Source organism: Cryptomeria japonica, chromosome 6 (genome assembly GCF_030272615.1).
Source record: "Cryptomeria japonica chromosome 6, Sugi_1.0, whole genome shotgun sequence".
NCBI lineage: Eukaryota > Viridiplantae > Streptophyta > Pinopsida > Cupressales > Cupressaceae > Cryptomeria > Cryptomeria japonica.
In genome coordinates, this window is record NC_081410.1 from 178,707,853 (window position 1) to 178,726,129 (window position 18,277).

The 18,277-nt window shown below is 35.0% G+C and overlaps 1 protein-coding gene across 1 annotated transcript; it reads left to right on the forward strand.

Moving 5' to 3' along the window:
- The first annotated feature begins 6,902 nt into the window (after nucleotides 1-6,902).
- Nucleotides 6,903-7,445, forward strand: LOC131876563 (uncharacterized). Its single transcript, XM_059221993.1, has one exon. It carries the CDS (start codon nucleotides 6,903-6,905, stop codon nucleotides 7,443-7,445), a length of 543 nt encoding a protein of 180 aa, XP_059077976.1.
- Nucleotides 7,446-18,277: the final 10,832 nt, after the last annotated feature.

Consider the following 18,277-nt stretch of genomic DNA (forward strand, 5'->3'; position numbering starts at 1 on the left):
AGAGCTACATTCGGGATGGTCGACAAAATTCATAGAAACGAATAGGTTCAACTTTCGACGGTGAGAAATTCAGAGGAATATGGTGAATTGACACTACCTAGTCCCGAAAAAATTAGGTTGAACTTCTGGGAATAGATCTGAAACATATTCTTTTTCCCAAATCCAAGTTGTGGCTTCACATGACATCTGTAGCTCACTATTTTTGCCAAAGTGCTTCAATAATCACCTATTTTTCCCTAATTTGCAACAATCCAACTCAATTCAATTTAGGAAGGAGAAATCCCTATCAAAAGGAACCAGGAATCTGATCAAAATCCTAGCCTTTCAAGGTTAGGTCTATTAGATTGCTCTCCTCCCTAATGTAATGGTTAATTAGGCCATTTAGTGGTTTTATTATCTTAATTTAACCCTAACCCTAATTTTCCACCATTGCAATGATATACTATGTGAATGCAATCAATAAAATGAATTTTAGGTCTCAATATTATGTAGTGTATATGTTACTTGTATTTTGTTGACTAAATAACTAATCATCTAGATTTGATTTTTTGCCTTTATTAACAGGACTAGGTTTGGGGAGTAAGACAATAACAATAGAAACTCATTAGGGCTAAGAACTCTTGTTGATGTCCCTAGATATTTTGCTAACAATGAAAGATAGATTTCTAGAGGGATAGTTAGAGAGGGAGGTGAGATATAGAGAAATAGAAATAGGTATAGAGAAAGGAAGAGAGAGAGAGAGAGAGAGAGAGAGAGAGAGAGAGAGAGAGAGAGAGAGAGAGAGAGAGAGAGAGAGAGAGAGAGAGAGAGAGAGAGAGAGAGAGAGAAATAATTAGATAGGAAAGGAGGGAGGGAGGGGTAGAGTTAGTGAGAGGGAAAAGGGGAGAGGTAGAGATATAGATCAAATAGTTAGAGGGATAGGGAGAGAGAGGTTAGATTGAGAGAAGTAGAGAGGGAAGGATAGAGGGAAAGATAGGGAGAGAGACAGGCTTAAAGAGAGGGAAGGAGGGAGGGAGAGGGAGGTGGAGAGAAAGGTTTAGAGATTGAGGGAGAGAGAGAAAGATAGAGGTAGAGAGAAAGAGAGAGAGAATAGAGGATTCAAGTGAGATATTTATGAAGAGAAGTGGGATGTTCTTTGGGATATTGGTTTTTTTATAAGGATGAGATGACTTTTATGGAGATGAAATAGAGTGAGTTAGGATTTGTGTATCTTAGCCTTCATAATATTTTTCAAAAAACTCAAATTTGATCTTCAAATTCTTCTTCTTCTTCTCCACCACCTTCCTTTTATCCACTAATGGTTATTGTCCTAAGTCATCTACATGTACTATTTTTTAAATAAAGTTCTACTTACATGGTTGGAAGCATAGAAGTGGAAGAAGATGGCTTTTATTTATGTAATGTATCGATCCTTTTCTTCTTGTTCTTTGATGATTCTTCCTTGTTCTTGATTAATTCCTTCAATTTATTTCTCAACCAATATATGCTTCTTTTGATTACAATGTGTTGTTTCCTCACTTGAATTGTATTTTAGAATAAACCAATTAATTAGAGGAATTTTCTTTATATCAAATATGTATTATTTATTATCTAGAACACTTTATAATCATCATCTAATATTTCTTTAGGCACATCTCTTATCCCAAAATTTAAAATATAAAATATTGTGAGTCCACAATAATCTCTTTTCTTATATTATTCTCATCATCATAATCATCTTGAAATTAATCCTATCTTTTCTTATGCATGTATTATGGCCCTACATGTTTTTCTATAAGGTCATATGCTACTATCCTTTTAAGGGGTGAAGACTCACCATAGCCATTTCTACCTCTACAACTTATGCACTTGCATAATTTTTACAAGTGAAATAGTCAATTACTAGTGGGGATTAGATGCTTGTTTAATATTTTTTAGATAAGAATTTGTACTATTAAATTTGTCAAAAATTTATAACAAGACTATTATATCATTCAAATACCTTAGAAGTCGATATAAAATGCTAATAAATCCTCTAACTCTAATGTATGAGAAATTAAGAAACTAAACCCACCACTTTCAATAATAATAATAATAATAATAATAATAATAATAATAATAATCGGAATGCCCCTTTAAACCCTACCACTGCTAAAGATTCCCCTTAGGTTTTGGTAGGATCTGTTCGTCACCCCAAGGAGGTTATTAATAATATAGCTCAAATTAAGCAGAATACTACGGTTAATGAATTTTTTCAGGACTTGGTTGGGTCTGTTTGTCAACCTAAGTTGGATTTTAACAATTTTGCTCCTCTTAATCATAATTCTGCTACAGTTGAGCTAGATAGGGACAAAATTAATTTATCTCAGGTTATTTTAGAAGTTTCCCAATCCGGTGGTCATGGTAAAGATGGCCAATACATGATTCAATTGTTTGCCCTGCTCCACCTGTTTCGATGGAGGGACTGGGTGCTACGTTAGGGGATGAGGTTCCTAAATCTTTACTACGATCGTCTAGTCCTCCTTTAGATTTTGGGGTCATTGCTCCGGTTGTGTCAACTCCTTTAATTCATGAAGAGGAGGTTTTAATTCAACAAGTGAAAGAGTTACTCCATAATGAGCCTTTTAGGGAATGTGACATGCCTCAGTCTCTGCATATTTCTCTTGATGAACACATGGCTCAGCAAGTTGAGTTGTTGCTTAAAACTAATATGGATCTTGTGGAAGAGGAGATCTTTGAAAAGGTTTTGTGCTCTTTGGGAAATGACCTAGATTTAATTCATAATAGCCTGCCTTTTTCTCCTTTGTTAAATCCTTCTGAGGTCCCTATCAATTCCCCCCAGGTTGTTTCAAATCAAGTGGTTCTTTCATCCCCAGCCAAAACACCCATTAGATCATCGATTGCTCAAGTTTAGCTAAATTTCCCTAATGTTCTAGTGTCCCCAAGTAGGGGTAGACCTCCAAAGAATCATAAAACTCAGCTAGAAATAGATGCGGGCATTCAACAAGTTTTGTCATCTTCGTTCAAGAAGTCTTCCAAGTTGTCATTAGGAAAGGGAATAAGTGGTTGTTCTCTTAAAAAGAAGAAAATGTGTGTTATTAGTCCTCTGGTGACTAGATTTGTTGCGGTGAAGCGAAGCTTGCATAAAATCTTTGGGGAGAATTCATCTCCCATTTTAGAAAAGAGGGGAGCTTCGACCTCCCCTCGAGAACAATGAGGTTTATTTCATGGAATGTTGGGGCTTAAATGCCCCTAACAAGAGATGCTTGATCAAGTCTCAGTTAGACTTGGTTAAGTGGGATATAGGTTTGTTCCAGGAGACCAAACTCTCGTTACAAAATTCGGATTTAGTTTTTTCATCTTGGAAAAAGTGGAATTTTTTCTCATGTCCGGGTGCTAGAGCATCGGGAGGCCTTGCATTGTTATGGAATGATTTTGTAGTTGATGTAAAGATGGTAGCATCCGAGCCAAATTCGATGTTGTCTTTGGTTTCCCACATAGCTTCTAGCTTTAAAGTATGGGTGTTTAACATTTATGCCCCCCTAGGTATCTTGGCCAAATATGATCTTTGGCAAGTAATCATTAGGGTGTTAGCCCCCCTTAGGGATCATTCTTTTGTCATTTTAGGGGGAGATTTTAATGCTATCTTGGAAGTTTCTGAAAAATCAAGGGGGATTATTCGAAACAAGAAGTCAATGGAGGATTTTAATGCATTCATTTCTGACATGTCTCTTTTTGATTGCAAACCTAATAATGGTCTTTTTACATGGACTAATATGAGGAAAAATTTCTCTCAGATTGCAGAACATTTGGACAAATTTTTACTCTCTTCTTATGGGTTTGATTTTAACATTGACTTTTTTTCTTCCATCCTTCCCCTGTCTGGGTTGGATCATTTCCCGGTTTCACTGACTGTTGTCAGGGATAGATCTTCCTTCAAAATTCCATTTAAGTTTGAGCCAATGTGGTTCAAGGATACCTCTTTTCTTCCCCTCCTACATCAATGGTGGGGAGAGGCTCCATTTTTAATAGGGTCTAGAATGTTTCAGTTGGTCTAGAAGATCTGTTTTCTTAAAAAAAATATTAGGAGTTGGAACTCTCATCACTTCAAGAATATTTTTGAAGAAAAACAAAGGATTTTAGATATGTTAAAAGTCCTGAATAGGAACGTTTTGTAGCATGGTTTGGTTTGTAAGGTATTAGACGAAATCAGGTCCCTTAGGAGTGAACTCGATGAAATTTTGGCTAGAGAGGAGGTCTATTGGAGACAAAAATCTTGGGAGTTATGGCTAGCTGATGGGGATAAGAATACAAATTTTTTTCATGCAAGCACTAAAATGAAAAGGGCCAGGAGTAGGATCTTGCATCCAGGATAGTCAGGGGAATATTCTCTCAGATGATGGGGATATTTCTAGGGAAGCAGTTAAGTTTTTTAAGAATCTTCTTTCATCTGAAAATATTGATGTTTCTAACAATATTCCATCCTTCATTCCCTCTCTTGTCTCTCCTAAGGATAATAAAATGTTAATGTCTCCTTTTTCTTTAGATGAGGTTAAGAGGGCGGTTTTTGCTATGAATCCAGATAAGGCTCCCGGGCCTGATGGTTTTACTCCTTTATTTTTCTAGAAATGCTGGGATTTTGTGGGCCAGGATGTTCTTTTGGCTTTAGAGGAAGCTAGGAGAAATAGGTCTATTCTTAAAGAATTAAACACTACCCTAATAGTCATTTTACCTAAAAAGGAGGAAACTAAAACCTTTGCAGATTATCGTCCTATAGCTTTATGTAAAACTATTTATAAGATATTTTCCAAGGTGATTTCTTTAAGGCTGGCTATTCTTTTACCAAAAATTATCTCCCTAGAACAAGGAGGATTTGTTCTGCATAGGGAAACTCCTGAAGGGGCTATTGTTGCTCATGAGGTCTTACATTCGATTTCTGCCCAAAAATATCTTGCCATGATCCTTAAGTTAGATATGATGAAAGCCTACGATAGGGTCGAATGGAAGGCATTAAAAAATAGTTCTGGTTAGGTTGGGTTTTTCCTTGGCTTGGATAAAATGGATTATGGCTTGTATCTCTTCGGCAAGGTTCTCGGTTCTCATTAATGGGTCACCTTGTGGTTTCTTCCACTCTTCTAGGGGTTTAAGGCAAGGGGACCCGCTCTCACCTTTTTTATTTATCTTATTAGCTGAAGCTCTAAGTCGGGCAATTGGCTCAGCCCGAGAGAATGGTTTATGGAAGGGTATCAAAATTCAAAATTTTGATTAGAGGATTTCCCATTGTCTTTTTGCTAATGACACCCTCTTATTTGGTTGTGCATCCTTGAAGGAGGCTCGAGTTATAGATCAAGTGATCAAGAATTATGTAGCTTTCTCAATCCAAATGGTTAATAAGGAGAAATCTAAGATCTTTTTCTTAAATACTCACTCTCTGCTTCAGGATAAGCTTCAAAGGTTTTGGGGTTTCCAACAGGGGGTTCTACCTTGTACCTATTTAGGAGTTCCCTTCTTCACTAATAAGGTTAAGGTTAGTTTTTGGGATAAAGTTGTTTCAGGGGTGTCGAAGAAATTTTTGGCATGGAACCAAAAATGGATCACCATGGCTGGGAAAATTGTGCTGATTAAGTCTGTTTTGAATGCGGTACCAATTTACTTAATGTCAATTCTAAAAGCTCCTAAGGTTGATATTGTTAGTTTAAAGGATACTCTAAGGTCTTTTCTTTGGAATAATAATAGGGATGGGAAGTCTAGGATCCCCTTGTTAGCTTAAGACAAGGTCTGTCTTCCTAAAGAACTAGGAGGGGTTGGCATTCGTAGTTTGGAGAGTCAAAATTTGGCTCTTGGGCCCAAATTATTATGGAAACTGTATGAAAATATGCTTTCCCTTTGGGCTAGAATCATGTTCGCTAAGTATCTGTCTAATGGATCTAGGGAGTCTATTTTCAGGGCCATAACTTTGCCTAAGGGGTCGGCTATTTGGAACTTCATGGGTAAATGTAGAAATGTCCTACTACAATATCTTTCTTGGGTCGTGCACAATGGTTCAAAAGTTAGATTTTGGGATGATGCTTGGAATGGTTATTGTCCTATGGATTCTATTTTGGTCTCCCTTGAAATCAATACTTCTTGATAAATGGGGGTTTTTCTATCAGACTACTTTAATGTAGTTCAATGTGGAAATTTGGTGTTGGCTAAATGGAAATCGATTGAGTTCCTTCCTGTTAGCCCTTGCTTGAAGGCAGAATTTTCTTCGATCCTTAAAGATAGAACCATCATCTTGTCTAAGAAGGATGATGAGCTCATTTGGACTAAGAATTCTTCTGGAAAATACATAGTGAGAGATGGTTACAATTCTCTTACGCCGGCTATGGTTCTCCCCTCTTGGCCTTATAAATTATTCTGGCATCCTGCATGTCTGCCGAAGGCCAAAGCTTTTTCTTGGCTTGCGGTTCAAGATAGGGTTCTCACTGGCATGAGACTGGATAGAATGGGCTTATCGGTTGTTTTCCCTTGTGTGTTGTGTAAACAGAAATTGGAATCATCATCTCATCTTTTCCTCCACTGTGATTTTGCTTTAGGATGTTGGAATTGGTTTTTTGAGAAGCTAGGCTTGTCTTTTGCCACTGGTGGGGATATTCTCTCTCAGTTTAGAGCTTGGCCTCTTTTGTTTTCCTCTTCCTTTTATGCCTATCTTTGGATCATAGCCCCATTGATTATTATTTGGAACATTTGGTTAGAGAGAAATAATAGGATCTTTAAAAAGACATCTTCTTCGCTCTCTGATATCTTAGTCAAGATAGAGGCCTCTATCTCGAAGGTGGCCTTGTCTTAGATTCATAAAAATTTAGATAATCTGACATCTTTTTCCCATTGGGATGGCATGATCACTAGGACCTAGAAATTTTTGGCTTGTATCCCTTCCCATGGGTCTATTTGCAAAGAGTTTGGTTTTTAAATCAAAGAGAATCGTGGAAAAATGGGCTCCTCCTCCTCCGGGTCATTTCAAACTTCATTTTGATGGTGCTTCTAGGGGGAATCCAGGTCTGGCTGGGGTTGGTATGGCCATTTTTTATCATAATGCTGTCCTAATTGCTGCTCAATGCCAGGCCCTTGGGTCTCAATCAAACAATTTCACTGAATGTCAAGCTTTGTCACTTGGGGTTGACTTGGCTATCTCTCTTGGGATCAAACACCTTTCCATTCAGGGGGATTCAATGGTAGTTATCCAAAGTGTGTTGAACTGTAGAAGTAATTGTTGGCATTTGAAGTATTTAATTGATCACATTTTGGAGAAGTTATCCTTTTTTGATACTTATGTATTATCTCATTGCTTTCGTGAGTTAAATAAAGTGGCAGTTTTCCTGGCTAATTTGGCTATTGACTCAGCTGCTATTAATAAGAATATAGTAGTAAGTGACATTCCTCAAGAACTCCTCCTTGGGTATATGCCTCATCCCTCAGATTAAGTTATCTATTTTGAATTATTACTCCATTCTTGTTGAAATATATGTATTATCCTCTTCTCAGTTCAGTATGTATCTGGTCGTCATGTGGCAATAGGAGGAGTTTTATTCCTATCTGCATATGGAGTTCTTTACACTTCTGCAATTGGGTTAGATGTTAATGCATGTATTTCTAGATGATTGGAGTGATTATTTTTTCTAAGTGGCACTACATGTTAAAATCTTTGGTTTTTTTTCTCCATTTCTTACTGAAGTATTCATATTTTCTTCTTCTCAATACAGTTTGTATCATTGCTTCATGTGTTGATAGAAGGCCTTATATCTATCTGCATTTAGAGTAGTTATACATCTCTGCATTTGAGTTAGATGGTAATGTGTGTATTACTTAAGAATTGGAGATTTAGGCTTGGATGACATTATATTTTATCGGCTTGTTTTTAATATGGTGTACTCATTTTCCGTTCGGCATACATATGGGGGCAAGAAATTTATTTTCTTTACGAGGTTTAAGTTGTTTTTCTTTCTCACATATGAATATTGTCACATTTGGTGCACATTGTGTTAAAGCTGCAGTTCGGGATCTTTATCTTGGCCACTTCGAGTTAAATGGTTTATTTGGTAATGTAAGGGAATTTGCTCTAAAGTTTCATAAGCTTTTCTATCTTAGTTTGGAGACAAATTTCCTTTGATTTTACTTTCCGATTTTTATGTGTTTTTATGTCTTGTCAATATTATCCTCATTTATATCGGGTTATGGCTGTGGCAAGTGTGATTTGTGTAATCATTATCCTTTAGGCCTACATTCTTTTTTGCATGCGTCATCTCCTCCAGCCGCTGGTATGTTTGTAAGGTTTTATTATCCGATGATTAATATCTACTTGCTAGCTGCCTTGTGCTTGTCTGGGTCTGTCAGTTTGGAGTACGGTTAGTTTATTTTTCCGTGTTAGTATCCTACTTGTGGGAGAGTCACTTATGATTTTTAATGGAAGGATTTTAAATGTGTGTGAATTGATACAAGTGTGATTGTAGTGGTTGTTTTAGTACCTTTGTGGGAAATTTAGGCCATTTTTTTCCTTCAAATGCATTTCTCTTCTGTCAATGTCAAAAATAGTTTTTTGTATTTTTTCTGTTTGGTTGTCGGTGCCCTTCTTCCTGCAAATGCCATCCTCTTTTTCATGTGGAGTATATAGAGTGGTTTTAGAAGCTCGTTCATTGGGGGATGGTGATGCAAGTGAGGATAATTCTGTTAAACTTGGTAAGGTTTTCAATTTATTTACTCTCGCAGTGGATTTTGAGCTTCGCAGACTTTTGGGATGTAGGTGGTTACAAGTTGCTCGTGAAATTTCTTATGATGAGCTTCTCTCTCATTTTATTACTGTTTGTTATGATGTTCTACTTGATTTGGATTTGGTTCGCCTCTTGGTATCCTCGTTTGTCTTTCCGACAGTTTGTAATTGGGAATTGGTCTCTGCTACATTGGATAGTTATCAGTTTGATATGGGCTCTTTTCCTTACGGGGGTTTTCTTCCTCGCCATGAGATTTTGGCTAATGGCTGGTCTGGTTATTTGCTTCATTAGTTACGAATGGGATTGATATGTGACTCCTTGGAAACTACTAGAGCCTCTATGGATTTTTTGTTATATTTGGCTCCTGACCATTTTGTGGATAAAGCACGGGTTGTTTTTCAGGCTCTGCATTCACTGATCTTGTTGGGCTTTCTGTGTTTTGCTCCGGCTTGTGTGGCCTTCCCTTTAAGGGTGGTTTCACCTCCATTCTCTTCTCAGTTGCCACCGGAAGAGAGCACTAATTCCTGGTTCTTGGATATCTAACATATTGTCTGTGTTGTAGCTGGTGGTTTTTTGGTTTTTTTGCAGGGTTGTAGGCAGCTTGGCTTTTATTCTGTTCGAAATGGTTTGCATTGGGCCTGAAAATGACTTCTCTCTCATGCAGCTATCTCTTCACACCCATCTCTTCTTTGATTGGAGTTATTCTGGTTTAAAATTGTCAGATCGAATTTTTTGTAAAAATAGGTAGTGATAGGAGGGTGGGGTTTTTTGTCGAAACATACTGGTTGTAAGGGCTATATATATCTCTGCTGTAAATTCAAAAATGGCTACAACCGGAGGTTTTCTTGTGGGTTCTTTCCTGCCGGTATGCCATGTCTAAACCCGATGTAAAATTTGCTTTTAATTAATATAAGTTCAGTGGACTCTCCACTTTTATCAAAAAAATATAAAAATAATAATAATAATGATAATAATAATGATAATGGTTCTCCAACTTATATTATCTTGTTAATACCAAGTTACAACACTTTGATAATGATAAAGACAAAGGAACCATTGACCCTTCTAAAATATTTTTATTTAGTTCTTTATTGAGTTGAATTTATAGATAACCAACACCTAAGACTATCTCTTTCTAATGTAGAAAAGATAGCCCTCTTGAAAATTGAGTAAATTAGGTAGAAGTTCCCAAAGAAATATTTTAATAGAATAACCTCTACCATCTAACTATACAAACCATTCTTGATTTGAATATCTTGATCAATACACTCTTTACCATTTAGGATTATAACAATAAATTGGAACATCTATAGGTTAAAATCCTTATCAATTATATTTAGCACAATTCTATTGATAAAGGTGATTAAACAACTTAATTCTTCATAAAATAACTCTAATGAAGTGTCTTAGAAATTCTAGATCCTATAGCTCTTTCATTCTTTAACTTGTCCTTATTGAGTACTTAGATGCATTGATTAGAATTCTACTCATAGAATTGCTTAGATAAATTAATACTTATGTTTTCACATTCATTGTGAGTTGGAATTCTAACAATATCTTATAACATGATTTTAGAGCACCTTTTTTTTCAAAAATCTTAAAATCTTCTTGTGTTTTGTTTCTAGAACTATGCATAGATTAACATTAGCACAGAAGATTGCAGTGAGCTAGGGAAGAAAACAGCTAGAATTGTTCCACATTCTACAATATTGTTCTCTTCTTTCCCCCCACCCCTTAATTTCATTTATTCTTTTGTGGAATTCTTCTAAACATGTGCACAAGATCTATATTTGAAATATTCATCAACTCTAAGATGAGATTCAAAGGAGGAAGAACTTTAAAATCATACTTTTTTTTTGTAGGTGATATCATATATCAAAATACTTTATCTCTAAAGAAGTAGGAGAAAAAAAATTCAATTACTAACTATTTAGATATTCAAAATCAAGATACAAGTTTGGAATTGCAAGAAAAAATCAAAAGTTCTAAGTGGTTTGTTGTTGTAAGGTGTTAGAATTAGAGTTTATTGCATCTTCGCAATTATAAGAATGGAAGTAGAGTCTATATCTTGGATTTAATTGAAGTGAACTTTTAGGATTCTAGAGTAGGTTTCACGAGGGACATTCAAAACTACAAATCTAAATTACAAGCAATGTTTTAGGTTCTGATTATAACTTTGTAAGAGCGAGTTATAAATGTGTGCAAGAACAACAACCTTGGGCTTTTAGATTTGAACTAGGAAAAATGACATGACCACTAGAAACTATAGAAGACTCAAATTCCCTATAATCATTCCAAACATTAAACCAATTCCCTGTTACAAATGATACTACTCATAAAAATATTTAAAAAAATATTTCTTTCTTATGAAGTTTTCTGGATTCGATTGTGTGTATTTTTTTCCATCAATGTTTTGAATCACACTCCATGATTCATCATCAGAATGAAAAGAATTCCAAAGATAGAAAATATGCCATAAAGTAATTGTAACTAAAATATTTCTTACCAATATATCATAGACTAATTGTAATTAATCTCAAATACAAACATACCATTTACGATCACATATAATAAGAACTGAGCATAAATCAGGGCGATACTGACCATCACATTTTCACGCATTCTGTACAAATCCACTTTGTGTATTTATTATGCATATACTCTTGAATAACTACTATTTCAATTTGAGCTTTTTAGGGTTAAATCGCAATCAATTATATGTACTTCCTGTTATCTTTTCTATCACATTCACCTGTGTCTTAATCTTCAACAAAATAATTAACCAGATTATTAAACTTAACAACCATCACCTGTGTCTTAATCTTTGAACCATGCAATGGAACAATCTCAATCATGACAAACCACCCTCTTTATTGTAATAATTTGTTTGAGCTGAAGAGAACGATTGAGAATAATCATGTAATTTTGAACGGCATTTTCTAACACAAAATAATCTCATGACTTGATCTGACAATACAAATGTTGACACTGATGTTACAAGAACTTTCCTACAATGAACTTATGCATGTCTTTGACCTGATCAAACAAGACTAAATAAAAAGGTCTAGTAATGAGTAATTTTGTCAAACAAAGCCACGGGAAATGCCACCATAACCCTTTTGGTCAGTTCCTTATTTCTTTTTTCCAAAACTTCAAGGTAATGTTTTTCCATTTCATGTAGGGACTCTTATGCAGAAGTTGGATGTTTTTCAATAAATGGAGAAATTTCAAAATCCTTATATTTCATATGGTTTGATGACTTGTTATTCTAGTAGCAATATATTCTGCTTCAGCTGAAAAGAGAGTCACAATTGTCTACTTCTTGTTGCTCCAAGAACTTTATATCTAAGTGAGAAAACATAGCCAAATTTTAATTTTCTATCATCCACTAAACTAGCCCAATCCACTAGCATACTTTTCAATCCAAAAATAATTGATGTTTTGTATACCACTCACATACCATGTTCTTTTCATAGCACACCAATGAAGCTCATATGGATCCTACATTAACTAAGATATTAGGCTCACAACACACATAATACCGTGTCTAGTTGTAGTGAGTTACATGAGGCTGCCAACTAGACTTCTATGAAAAGTTGCATCCACCTTGAAACATACATCTTCCTTGGTCAATTTCTCACTAAGTGCTACAGAAATTATAACTTATATGCATGTCTTCATTCTAAACTTTTAAAAATCTTCTACTAGTTTGGTTTGAGAAATGAATTTAAGTTCTATTTTTTTAACATTTCTACACAAAAACAATAATACATTATCCCTATATCTAACATTTCAAACTCTTGTTTTATTTCTACTTGAAATTTTTACATTAAAGAGTTTTGTCATCAATTGTATTTAAATAAAATATCAACGTGAAGTTAAACAATGAGAATTTTGTTATCAATATGTTTGACATATAATGGTGGCTTTGAGTGGCTTCTACTAAAACCCTTCTTCAAGAAATAAATATCAATCAAGTTGTGTACCAAGAATACAGTGGAGTTGGGCTTGGAAAATTCAAACTCAAGCTACTATTAGAGCTTTAATATCTATGTGAGCTTGTGTGGAGAGGACAAACAATATTATATTATATATCCATAATTACTATTATTTTCCATTGCACACCTTCTTACCATTGCTGCACTCCCCTTTCATCAAAAATCAAATACTGAATCAAAATATAGCTCTTTGTGTTAGGGTAATAAATATATACCCTTTAGTTATCAATTAGAATATTCCAAAGAGATAAAAATTTGATATTTTACATCCAATTTATTTCAATTATAAATTATAATATATGCATATGTTGGAAAATCGAAGACATGAAAACAAGCCATAGAACCTTATGATTTGGAGTAATGTTCTACATTGATTTTGTGAGATTATGATTCAAGACTTTTTAATTGTAAAATATCCTAGTGTTTCTTTGTAAGTGCATGCCTCGAGAAAAAAAATATCTTGTTTCAATTGTCAAAAGTCATCTTATCATATATTCTTTAAGTGTGAAACAAACTCAATACTTGAAAACTCAAATTTTCATAAAATTTGTGGCACAACTATAGCTCAATGGTGATTTCTTTGAGGGAGCACAATTTAGTTGAAAGGATATGTGAGAAAATAACCTATTTTATGTCATTGAGGCCTTTTATACAAGAGAATAATTACCTAATTTATTAGTTATTTTGGCTACTTAAAATACAATAATCTATTTGTTCAGGATTGAAAAAGGGATTGCATAAGGCTAAGACCAACACTCTCTTTTAGCTAAACATTGGAATGCAAAGCCACTAAAGTAGAAATATTACTTGACTAAACTCTTATCCAAGAGTCAATCAATACATTAAGGATTTTATTCCTTTTTTGTTCTAAAAGTTGATTCGACTAATTTGAAATGCATAGTGACTAGGATCTAAACATGCATAAATGAACAATCAAACTACTAGAACTATTTGATATAGAAATAGAAACTTTAGAACATTTAAAGAAATATAAAGGGAACATAGAAGTGTACTTGTGATTGAAAACTAAACTGAAACTTAGGAGGCAATGACACCTAGAACATCCTTGTTCAACTAGTGAATTTCTACATATTGACTTGGATCTGGATCTCTAAGACACTATACCTACTTCCTACCTAATTTCAACTTGAACTAGGAGGATAATGACACCTCAAGATTCCTTGTCAAGGACAATGTCACCCCAAGCATCCTTGTCAAGGATAATGTCACCCCGAGCGCCCTTGTCTAGAGGATTCTTGATGAGCTCCAAAGGGGTTCTCTATCTTTGGGTCCTGGTCACTTTTTCATCTTTAGTCTCCATCAGTAGCTTGTAACTGAACCTAAATATCCACACAAGAGGAAAAAAATGGTGTTTGATGTTGTATGTGAGTTTTCCTAAGTCAAACCCCAGGTTGGGACTCAAGCCTACAACAATGATGAATTGAAAGTAGAAATTCAAATCAAAATGTTTGAATAAAAAATATACCCAATTCAAATGATTATAACTTCAATTGATGATGCAATTCTCTTAGGATATATAATTCCTCTATGTGTTGATGCAATAAAATGATAAATCATCATAAAATCCATAGGGAAATCATAATTAAAAATGCCTTGATGTAGCTTGTTGCTCTTTAGACTCACATTTGCTCTTGAATTGGAATAATTTCTCTTGGAATGGAACTCATAGATGTAAGAATGTGATGATAGAAGATGATGAAATGAATTAGGAGCAATGTCTTATACAAGGATCTCAAAATAAAATCACCTTTTGGCCAACTTAGAATTATCATATATTTGCATTGGGGATAGTTCTCAAAATGCAAAGGTTGACACTTTATCCTCCTAAAATTTTATCCAAAAAGCGTTGAACAATTTCACCCCAATGGAAATCATCCTGCCACTTTAGGCCCAAATTTTTAGGTCGTCGTGAGATAATAGGGCCCTGATACCATAAGCATTTTTTTTTATGAAAACTTATAATTTTTAAGTGGGGGAAAAGGTTCTTTGAAATTTAAAATAAGATAAGGCCCATATAAGCATGAGATGAAATAAGATAAAGGGCACACCTTAAAATAGGGGCCAAAATAATAAAATGTAATTGTATTAAAGTCACATAGAACTCATAATATTAAATTAAATAATGAATAGAGGAATGGAAAATACTAAAATGAGTGCTAGTAGAGTGTGAAATTGGACTCCATAATTAAAGGAGCACAATTTACGATGCTGGAATATTTTTTTTATTGCAAGTTGCTTGATACGTAAAAAATTATGTAATAATTTGACACATACAAATAATCATGAATATAAGTAGTTTCTCCTTGCTTAGTATAGACACCTAAAACCCACCACCATCTAACATTTCTTCCTACATCATTTCTAACACCATGTTGATACCACCATTCTTATTTACTAATTTTATTACCACTACAATGTTATTGTCATCCTTTTCAAATTAATTGTATGCTAATAGCCCATTTTAATTCACTAATAATACCACTGCACTAATTGGCTACAAAAAAATTATTATTTCATTAATTAATCCACTTTCTTCATTTAATAAAAAAAAAATAGTAACTAATTTATTTTTTTTATTTATCAAAAAATAGATAAATAAATTCATTTCCATCCATTATCCATGGATAAATAAAAAATATTAATTTTTAATTATTCACATACCCATCCATAATTAATAAATAAAAAACTACCAAATAAATAAAAGTCAAACATCTTATCTCTATCCCCAACATCCATTTAATCAATGAAATCATAACCATTCGCTTAAGCACCAACATTTAATAAACTTGTCTCAATAAATCTCAATCAACCATTTTTAATCAATCTTGACAATTCACCCTTTATCTTAGCCTAGAAGGTGACAAACCTTTAATAACATTATTTTCTTTATTGGTATCTTAGTCTCCAAAGCATGATTACCCTTAGGCATTGTAATCAAGTAGAAATAGGATTCACTAGCTTAGCTATCTAAACAAGGAATTAACCTATTTCCAAGCAACATTAACATTAAAGAGGGATGAGTCTCACGGTGGCGCTCCCCTTGGGCACCCAAACAAACCACTACTCTGAGGCTTCTGTGGCTTACATTGGTTTGCAAATGGTAGTTAGAGAAGGGTTTAACCATGTTTGGTTGGAGAGTGATTTGATGACCATAATTAAATGCATTAATAGACACTAGGAGCCAAGCTGAACAATCAAGCATTTGATCAAAGATTGTCAGTCTGGATGGCTTTAAAGCTTCTCACATGTATCGGGAAGGAAATTCCCCCACCGTTTATATGACAAATCTTAGAGTGAATTATGTGAAAGTTAAATGCTGGATGGAAATGGAATGTTTCCCGAGAAACCTATGTGAGTTGACTAGAAAGGACGCTGAATTAATCGGCCACTCATTACCAATTCATAATGAAAGAGTTCTGTTGGGATAATTTTTCTTGGTGGAAGATTTTCACACCTCCCAATTCTTGCTATTCTAGAGGCTTCGCTTGTTTCTAGTTAGGCTTGTTGTTGTGTGTTCTGGGTGTGTTTTCATGCTCTATCAGTACCGTGCATTTCATGGGGGCAACAAGAATAGGATGGAACCCACCTCTTTTGAAAACTGGAAAAGGAATATAGAGGTTTGGAATGAGTTTCAGATAGAGGCCTGGTGTTGTATATGGAAAGGTTGAAGGGGATTTCGCCAAGTGCCACTGAAGAATTTGTGAACGGATGGGATAATGGTATCCTTAAGGTCTATGGTGCTGGATTTAGGATTGATGAAGATTTTATCATTGAAATTATTGGTATGCAGGTGAAGGGAAGGAAGTTTTATAGAGAATGGAAATCTATTGAAGAAGCTATCTCCACTTTCTTCAACAAGCTGAAGGAGCGGAATAGGGTTCAGAAGATGGCTAATGGTGGCTACAACTGGAAGGATCTTTAGACACCTTGGGCCAATATGATGGAGGTTATCATGAGATACATCACTCTTTATGGTCGGTATGCGAGCATTTTTTCCTACCACTTTGTTATTTTGAATCACTTCAAGCACAATAGTAAAATATCCATTATGTTTTATCTTCTATCTTCTTTAAGGCATAGTTTGGAGAAACATGCTGAGAATGTGGATAATTCAGTCCTCCATGAGGGACTTATATGACTTATTATAGATTATGCCAAGGCCCATGAACTCAAGCCGTCCCCTATTTTGAAAACCCATGTTTCTTCCTCCAAACCAGAGGTTCAGGTGGTTTTTGACACAGATTTGGAAGGGGAAGATAGCAGGTTTGCCAAGGGCTGGAAAGATCAAGATTTGTCCAACAATCCTGAGTATTGTCTACCTACTGGTGATGGCCCCATTCAGAATATTATCCCTGGAACTAGTAGTAGTAGGCGCAATAAGCACCCTAGGTGGGTCGCTAGCAAATATACAAATCTGGGGACCAAACTTGCTGACTTTGTTTCTCCCAAATAAAAGAAGCCCAAATGTAGAAAGGGGGGGTGAGGGAATATAGATAGTGAACAAGAGATTAAGATTGAAATTCCCATAGACATTGATCCTGGGAAACAGGGGAGGGTTTCCATTGACCTAGATTTGGATGATTGCATTTCCCTTGTGGCCAACAGTCAGTTGGATTGTCTCCAGAAGATGGGCATGGAGATTGAAGTGTTAAAAGAGGGTATAAAGGGTATTGTGGATACTCTTATGAACACCTTTGGGCTCAATAAAATGGAGAAAATCCTCCAGTTGAACCAGAAAGTTAGTGAGGACGTGGACAAGATGAAATCAAATCATGAAAGAAGAATATGGAATTTGGAGGTGAGTGTAGAAGAAATCAAAGGAAGTTTGAAAAATCTAGTTGAGATCAGCAAGGCCGCTATGAATAATAGTTCAGAAGGCTTGATGAGGGTCAATAATATGATTGCGGATTACAACGTTGATCCCATTGACAGTGTGACTCATTTGGAATCCAAGCTAAAAAAGAAAGTGAAGGGTACAGGTGGTCAGATTTCTTGTTCCCGTACTATGACAGGTCCATGTACTCGTACTAGGAGCAAGGTAGCTCCAGATTTATCATGGACGAGTTGGAGGATATCAATAGGAAAATCATGCAGAAGAATGCATATCTGTTGCATTCTTATCAGTAGGTTTTTGGTCTTAGTCTTTTTTGTGTTTTAGGCTATTTTTTGGGCAGGGACCATGTTGGTTTAGCTTTTGCTCCTGGATATGATCTTTGATGCTTATTCTCTGGATATTGTAAAAGTTTTGGGTTTCGGGTCCCTGTAAAACTTGTTTACATTAATCAAAAACATTAAAGAGGGATGAAATCAATAGATTCAATCCCAAATGTTTGCAAAGGGGTTGAATGCTAATTGGATTCCACTGGGATTTGTTTGAGTTAAAATGAATAATGCAAATATGTAAATTGAATGCTAGATCTAGGACTAAAGATGGAAAAATGACATAAATAAACATGAATATATAGTTTTAGATTCGATATGCAGTCATAAACATAGTTTTGGGATGAAGAAGATCAGAGTTGTAGGATA